Source organism: Hydra viridissima, unplaced genomic scaffold, assembly GCF_058129835.1.
Source record: "Hydra viridissima isolate aposymbiotic clone 2 unplaced genomic scaffold, HvirCarnegie_v1 scaffold_8, whole genome shotgun sequence".
In the NCBI taxonomy this organism is placed as follows: domain Eukaryota; kingdom Metazoa; phylum Cnidaria; class Hydrozoa; order Anthoathecata; family Hydridae; genus Hydra; species Hydra viridissima.
In genome coordinates, this window is record NW_028324307.1 from 14,715,420 (window position 1) to 14,724,356 (window position 8,937).

General features: G+C 29.4%; 1 protein-coding gene across 1 annotated transcript; it reads left to right on the forward strand.

Moving 5' to 3' along the window:
- Positions 1–200: 200 nt before the first annotated feature.
- On the forward strand, positions 201–2,773 carry LOC145194872 (E3 ubiquitin-protein ligase RNF113A-like). Its single transcript, XM_080072581.2, has 5 exons — positions 201–428; positions 692–829; positions 1,241–1,409; positions 1,515–1,693; positions 1,919–2,773. Exons 1-5 carry the CDS (start codon positions 263–265, stop codon positions 2,260–2,262), a joined length of 996 nt encoding a protein of 331 aa, XP_079928707.2. The 5' UTR covers positions 201–262; the 3' UTR covers positions 2,263–2,773.
- Positions 2,774–8,937: the final 6,164 nt, after the last annotated feature.

Sequence of the window (8,937 nt, forward strand, 5' to 3'; positions counted from 1 at the left end):
GCTCTTGTTTTGGTATTTAAAAAATCTATTGAAAGTTTTTTCTATAAGAGAGCAACATTTTAAAATGTGCCCTATTGGTTTAATCGATTTAAAGTTAGGCTAATATCTAAAATTAATGTCTTAGTGTTATTGCCATTTTTTAACAAATTAATAATTTTTTCTCATTAATTGACATTTTTTAACTGGATTTTAGAAAATGTTTTAGTGTTACATATAACTATGTGCAATTATGTGCATTAAAAAAAACTTTAATTTTTAAAAAATGTCACAATCGGAATCAAATGCAGCTGTTCTTTTTAAAAAAGCTTCTAACAAACGAGGTAATACAAGAAAGCGTAAAGGGAGTAGTAGTGAAGAAGACACATCAGAAAGTACTGTGGTTCATATTCAACGAAAATCAAAGAAGAGCTCATTGGTGCAAAGTTCAGGTTTATCATTTTTTACTGTCTAGCCATACTTTTATTTCCTCATTTTGTTTTTTATTTTCTTATTTTTCTTAAGAAACTTATATAGAATGTTACTTTGTTTTCATTTTCTTCATCAGACTTCTCCATTAAAAAGTCCCTGCAAAATTGGTAAATGACTCCTATATTGAAATAAAAAGCAGTGAAAAATTAAAAGCATTTGTAGGTTCTATGCAATTTTTTGAGAGATTAATGCAAGTTATGTAATGAATATATTTATAAATTAGGCATTAAGAAAACAGCAAATTCTGAAGCAATCAATAATAGTGACAGTGAAGAAGATGTTAGCATTTCATACAAGTCTACACGATCAGGTAAACGTGATGGACCAGAAGATATGGGAGCAACTGCTGTTGTTGAAATAGGTGAAAAAAACTGTTTTGTTTTTTCTCTTTTTAATTTTCTTTAAACTCTTATTTGAAGCAAGTAAATAGAACTGTCATATATTCAGTTATGGATTTACAATTGTGTTACAAACTTTACAATAAAAGTTTGTAATATAAACTTTAAGATTATAATAATACTTTAATTCAATAATAAAACATAATATAAAATGAAAACAATAGTTTTTAAAATTAAAGCTTAAACTATTGTAATTAATTTAATTCAATTTATTACAATAGTTTAAGCTTTAATTTTAATTTATTTAACTTAATTGAAATCTACTTTAAGACCTTTTTTTTTCTTAATTAAAATTTTGAAAATAAAAGTGTATTTGCAACTGGATTCTTAAAAATTGATTAGCAAAATCTCTTCTATTATCATTTACTTGACAGATACTGCTTTGAATGCAGATGCTCAGTCAATATTTGAGCGAGCTCTCGAAGTAAACAAAGAACTCAAGGGTAAGGCAGATGATAAACTCTATCGTGGCCAGACAGCATATACACAATATATAGAGAAAAAGGATACAGCTGCTGGAAATGCCTCAAGTGGAATGGTCAGGTTTGTCAGTTTTTAAGTTAGAAGCTTTTAAAAAACTCCTGGTAATAAATTAAAATAATTTCGATATTTTTTCCTAACAACCTTTTTATTACAAATATGTTTTAGGCAAGGCCCCATACGTGCTCCTGCTCATTTGCGTTCAACTATTCGTTGGGACTACCAACCAGACATTTGTAAGGACTACAAAGAAACAGGTTTCTGTGGGTTTGGTGACAGCTGTAAGTTTCTGCATGACCGCAGCGATTATAAACATGGATGGCAATTGGAAAGAGATTTCAAAGAAGGTAAGTTTGTTTTCAGAAAAGTAAAAGTTTTAACCTCATTTATATATTGTTATTATTAAGATAAATTATCCTAAATATCTTGTTTTCGTTAAGTGGTTTGATTGCTGTTTTTTTTGTTTGTTATTTTTTCTTCGTGTATGTTGATGAAATTCTTTAATATGAATTGCTCGAAAATTTGATTTTAATTTTTATGTTTAAAAGTTCTATTTAATTCCATTTGTTTAGGTACTTATGGGCAAGAAGACGTCTCCAAATATGAAATCGACAGTGACGAAGAAGATCTACCTTTTGCTTGCTTTATTTGTCGTAATTCGTTTAAAAATCCAGTAGTGACTAAATGCAAGCATTACTTCTGCGAAAAGTGTGCTTTAGAATACTACAAAAAAACGCGAAGGTGTTATGTGTGCGCTGAGCAAACGTATGGTGTTTTTAATTCTGCTAAAGATATTATTAAAAGAATGAAAGAAAAAGAGGACCAAGAAGCCCAAGAAAAAGAAAATGAAAAAGAAATGTTTGAAGATAGTAATAAAGATGACGGAGTTAGTTCTGAGGGAGATAAAGAGTGTTAACCCTATTGAAACCCTAAAACATTAGGTAACACAAGGTTTTTTTGGGCTGCATAAGAAAGTTAAAAGAATAGTTGATGGTAATTTGCTCGATAGTAAATTGAACAACCACAACTAAAGATGCAGATCAAGAGCGAGTAACTCTTGAATCTTTAAAATGTTTTTTACTATTCATCAAAAAAAGAAGCTAAGTATTTGCAAGATTTTTACACAATAGGAAGAACTTGTATAATATTTGATTGGCCATAATTCTACTGTCGATTTATTCGATAATAGCTTCGTGTTTTACACGAGCCTTATATAGTGATGAAACGCGTCATTGTGTAGTTCTTAATAAACTGCGAACATTTTCTTTTAAAGAGGAAGGATATTTTATCATGTAAAGATTATTTCTGATGACCGTTGCGCTACTTATGTCAGCAAGAAGAATTTTTTTTAGTAATACTCACATTGTCAAAAGTTATGCGGTGTGGCAGGGAGAGTTGTTTTATTTAGAAATGCATTTTTACTTCTCCGTTGTGCTTTTTTACTCGCAATAAAGTAATGCAAAGAAGTGAAAATTAATGTGTGATAATGAGTGATGATGAAGTGAGTGGATGGTTATAGTGTTGTCGTGTCAATGTTGATAAGAGTAACAATGGTTAAGGAGGTATGGATATGAGGGTTAATTGGAAGGAATACGAAGGTTGAAATTAGGCGTCTAGGGACTATTTGGCTAACAAAGGGTAAGGGTTAGCAGTCAAGGTTTCTTGTTTGTCCCTTCAGTGTGTTTTAATTGCTTCTTACAATAAGATGTATCTTTTCAATGTGTAATGTTTAAAGTATTTAGCATTATTTACTCGTTATTCTAAATGAATAAATTAAATCTTTAGATACAAATAATATCAATTCTTCTTACTCCCGAGTTCTATAAATAGACTGTCTTGGGATTAATTCTCAAGTTAAGCAAAGTACGATTTCTCTTTTTTCTAAGTCTTCATAAAACTGGTAGAGCTTCAGCTGGCTTTCTTAAATGAAGCATTTCTTTTAAATTTTTTAAACTTATAGTTTTTTGGACTTTAGCTTCGTTAGTTTGTTTCTCGGTTCTCCATCAATTTGTCTTTTACTTTCTTGACAGATATGACAGATAAGTCTGCGTATGACGCTTTTCTCCTACTTGCTGTGTTCCTTACTTTTCTTCCTCAAAAGTTTTTTAAAAAAGAATTAAAAAACAGAGAACAAATACGTTACGAATTCATTTTCGAGACATCTATTCTGCATTTCAAAATACTTGAGGACTTAAGTGCACGCCAATTTGAAAGGTATATAGACTGTTTGCATCTCTTAGGTAGAACAAATTTATGCTATGAAATCAGATCAAAAGGTCTTCTTACAATAGGTTTTATCTCTTAAAAATAAAATATTTTGACAGGAATTGTCCATGCCACTACCAAACTTCAGACGTCAAGGTGTAAAGAAAGAGAAGGACAAGCAAAATTTATTAAAGACAAAGATCCATTGCGTGAATTAGAAACTTGGAATGTTAGTTGCGCTATCGAAGAAGTCATGTTAAAAGCGTAATGAGTATATTCTTAGCAAAGGAAATTGGAAAATGTCAGAAGTAATGTTCCCAGACTCATAAATAGCCTAAGAATACAAAGTGAAAAAAGGTCCTGATATTCAGTGTACTTTTCCCTGTCTAAAAAGATTCTTATTGTAGGAGTAAATACTGCTTTCACAAAAAATTCTATGAATCTACTACCCAATAAGTGAGTAAACAGTATAATACAGGTATATATTATAGTGGTATAAAAAAACAAAATGCATTTAAATATACCATAGCATAAGATTTAAATGCTTTTTATTTATTTTTTTTTTTAAGCTGTTTTTTATGCAACAATCATGGTATGGAACAATAATCGTCCAGCAGAAAATTTCTTGGATAGATATTTCTTAGATAAATATATAAAAATTTCCTAGAACTTTTCTTTAAGTCTTTTGAGAAAGTTAAGCTTCACTTGAAGTTTATACGGCATATTGGTATGGATGTATACGGCACATTATACGGCACATTGGTATGGATGTATACGGCACATACGGCACATTGGTATGGATGTATACGGCACATTGGTATGGATGTATACGGCGCATTATACGGTACATTGGTATGGATGGTCGTAAATGTAAATACTAAGTTTGAGAACATCCAAAAGTCATAGAAAATTAAAAGCTTGGATTGCATGACATCATCAATTTGCACATGTCTTCCACATATTGTTCATGTGTGTAGAACATGGTCATTTCAACTCATTTGCAATTGATACTTTTTCTTTAAACATACTGGTTCCAGAAGAGCAGCCTATTGACAAGTTGAACATTCAAAGACATTCTTCAACAAAATGGGTGACACTCAGAAGAATTTGCTCTCGGATTTTAAGACGGCATAAGAATTAGAAGACTAAATCTTGTTTTTCAGAAACTTTTAGAATTTTAAACTGACGAAACTTTCGCTAAAATTGTCTTAGGACTTATCAAGGATTGCAACTTTCTTCAAAATAACTTCAGTTGTTACATATTTTTAAACAATCTAAAAACCAGACTTTACTGTATACTTGGGAAGTCCTCAAAAGGTTTCTGTTATTCTCTGAAATATTTGAAGATAAAGGTTTTTAAGATTCTCCAAAATATTTGAAAATAAAGGGGTGTTTAATGATCAAAATATTAGCAGCAAAATTTTTTTTTGTGAATTCACGTGGAATTATAACTAATTAATATAAAATATATATTAAAATAAATATATATATATATAATTATAACTAATTAATATAAAATAAATAAGTAAACAAGTTTTTTTGTGACAATCCAGCGAATTTTGTACATATTTAATTGGTTTTTTCATTGCTTAATGGAGAAAGTGGGATGAGCTAAACACTGTGTTCCAGATGAGCGTTCTCTGATAAAAAAAAAAAAAAACCCTAAATGATTTAAGTTTTTTTCCTTAAAAATCTTTGAAGTTATTTTTAAAATGGTGTCAAGTGTTAGGTGATAGAGAGCTAAACGAGAAACACGCGGCAAACACACAGAGAGATTTAAATAAGAGAGATGTATACTTATGAGACGTATACTTATGGTGCAAAAGTTGATCCGTTTTAAACGGATCTGCTAAATTAAAACAAAAATTTAACTCGGATTTATAGTACTACAAATATTAGAAGACGCTTAACAAAAACTGGATTGCACTGTCGAACACCCAGATAAGTTCTTTAACTTAGAGGCAAAAACAAAACTTGCTTATCCATGGTTGGTTTAGTCATTGGTCATATGGAATAATATTTTAGTGGTTATAAATATTGTACTACTTGTCCTGAAAAATGAGGCTAATAAATCATTTACTTCATCTTTGATACAGTAATGGTGACGATTTTTTAAATAAAAAAAAAATTGGACAAAAAAACATGCTGGCCTTTTGAAGGATATTATGCTGATTATACTGATTTTGTTGCCTTATGCAAAAATGCTGATAAAAAAAGTGGCTCATGCAAAACATTAAAATAGATTTAGGTTAAAATGTACTTGATCAGTTGCCTGACGGCAATCCAATTGAAAATTTTTGGACAGTTTTTTAACACCTGTTATGTTACAAAAATGACCTTAAATTTTCTGACGTTTGTCACAATAGAGTGGTCATAATAGCATCCAATCGTTATAAAGCGTACAAAGTAGCACATTTCAAAATGTTCTATCTGCGAATGTCAATATAACGCAATCGCAGAATTTAAACACAACCATCTTGAAGCAAAAATAATTTAAATATTGGCAACAAAGTCATTCTCAAAATCACGCAGAAAGCGAAAAATTTAATTGTCGCCGTCAAAATAAAGTTTATTCTTTGTTTTATTATCTCGAACCGTTTTATACCTAGCTGTATAGCGTGCTCAATATCTATATGAGCATGCTTACGACGCATGATATCAATAAATATCTATAATGCCAATTGATGGATGGCAACAATTCTTTAAAATCCTTAATTCTAACTTTCGATGAAATTGTCGGTGCGGGGTAAACTATACACCTTAGATTCTATGCCATCCTCAACTTTAAAGTTGTCCCAGCAGCCACACGACATTATTTCAACTTCGATACATGGCGGATTTTGGGGTTTCGACGTTGTTTCAACTTTATTTCAACGTCGTGCACTTGCAGGGGGATCGATGTAGGTATCCTCAAAATAATCAAAAATCGGTAGTTCATGTTCTAGATATTATCCTTTAAAATGTTATACATGCATAAATACAAACATAAATACATTTAGGAAGTAGTGGGGTCCCAAAGCATGTTTTATAGACTGCACTGATAGACGCTATAAAATTTCTAAACGAAAAATGCTAATGTCCTTCTTCGTCATCATAGAATAGACATATTGACTACACGCCTATTCCACGATGACGACTGTTAAGCTGTAATAATAGAAATACAAGTAAACGGAATAAAATAGAATTATAACGGGTTTAAAAACTTGTCATTATACCGAACATTTGAATAATCCGAAAACATTCACAAATCTTGATGTATTATTTAAATGTTTTATTCCAAAACAATATTTAAGAAATACCACGAAAATCAACGGCTTGGTGGCATTCAAAAAGAAACTGAATGTGTCTTGGGCCGCATTTCGATTTACATTTAGAAAATCATTAGCACTTGTAAAAACCACGCATTTTTAAGGAATACGAGTGTTCGGTGTCACTCGATCGGTATTAAGATTTTAAAATTAAATTGTTATTGGCGAGTTCTTTTAACGTTTAATCCGACGAATTTTTAAACATCAAACCGAACCTTTCAAAACAAAATAAAAAATTAACATTTTTTACGGAAAATTTCTTTTAGCTGTCCTTTAAAAATTTTTTGTAACTTGTTTTGGATGACGCGATATAAATAAAAGTGCTAAAAAACAAATCAAAACAGAAATCATTAACTTAGCTGTAACTAAAAGCTAATTGGATTACTTTCAGTCTTTCTTCTAAATAAATAATCATTTTCGATGACGCATTTAATAATCAAATAAACTGTAAGAAAAAGAAATGTTGAGTAGATTTTGATAAGATACAATTTTTTTTTTTTTTTGAGCGCTTTTCCAAATAATTTTTAATTTTAAGTTCATGTTTTTTTACTTTAAGTTAAATATTATTCAATGTTAAATGTTATTAAACGAAATAAAACAGTATTAAACGAAATTAAACGTTTTAAAGCGAAATTAAACGTTTTTAAACGAAATTAAACGTTACTAAACGAAAGGACATTTGAAAGTACCCTTAGAAATTGTTCTTTCGAATGAAAAAGAAACTAGGAAAAATAAATGTAATAGGAAAAGTATATGTGATTTGGACCCCTATGATATGTTTTCTTAAAACTTAAATTACAACGAAGCTTTTAAAAAGATTTAAAGATTTTCAAATAAAATGTTGCCAAGCATCTATCTAATTCATTACTTTCTTTCTCGCGAAAAGTAAGAATAGCGCTCGATAAGTTATTATCTTGCCGATAAATCTTTAAACGATTGTTTTATCTGAAAAGTCTATTGTTTCAAACTTCTCACCGCTGCAAACAACTAGAGCTTTCAAATAAAAGAATATTTTCCAAGGAATATGTGAAGCTTAATATAAAAAATCCGACTGGTTTTCAAAAAGTTGAATATTAAAAAAAATAAAACTCTATCGGGACGATCATTCAGACAGACTTATTTTTTTTTAATGGTAAATGTAGATAATTAGTATATTTAAGTTTTTTAAATTGTCACGGCTTATTTGTACTGCATTGAAAGAGCGCTTTTTTAAACTCTTATTTCAATGCAACGGTTGAGATCAGCATGGATAGTTACAATTTTAACTTGTTAAAATGTTAGAGTAGTGGGTGGAATTCAAGTTTTTATATAAAATAAGCGTTTTCGGTTTAGTTATATTTTGCTTTTAAATTTGATTGTAGTTAATATTTACTACTAGCTGGACACATTAATTATTACCCTGTATAAATTTTGTATTTACATATTTTCTTTAGTTTTAATGACAACAATTATTTACATTTATATGTATGCACATGCATGCACACTTCAAAAGAGCGTTCGTTAAACTGTATATTACAATGCAATAATTGAGATTTGCATGGATAGTTACAATGTTAACTTGTTAAAATGTTAGATTAGTTGGTGGAATTCAATTTCTTTTTTAATGTAGAATAAGTGTTTTGGTTTAGTTATATTTTGCTTTGTAGTCTGTTAATAACTAATTTTTATTGCTAGCTGGACATTTTAACTATTACAGTATATATATTTTGTGTTAAAATATTTTATAAATTACACACACATGCACACTTAAAACCATAATATGTAGTCACAACAAAGTCTAGACAATAATTTTTTAATGTGAGTTTTTTTGAAAGTGAATTCTTTCAATAGAGAGTTCTTTTATATAAGTATTTGTCTTTATTTGCTCTAGGATTTGCAAACAAACATGAAAAGATTGTTCATCAATATTTGTTTATGAAAAGAGTACTTTCATTAAATATTTATCATACTGATATATTAAGAATATTTTTTTAAGTTCCTAGAGTAGATTTGTTACTTTTTCTTTATAAACTAATTTCCTAAGCTGTGCTTAAATATATTAGTACATGCGTATTGACATATATATATATATATATATA

Bases quoted from the DNA above. Each gene is read 5' to 3' on its own strand.
- LOC145194872 (XM_080072581.2), top strand. From the start codon at position 263: ATGTCACAATCGGAATCAAATGCAGCTGTTCTTTTTAAAAAAGCTTCT. The intron at 429-691 runs GTTTATCATTTT...TTTATAAATTAG, and splicing joins CTCATTGGTGCAAAGTTCAG to GCATTAAGAAAACAGCAAAT. The intron at 1,410-1,514 runs GTTTGTCAGTTT...AATATGTTTTAG, and splicing joins GCCTCAAGTGGAATGGTCAG to GCAAGGCCCCATACGTGCTC.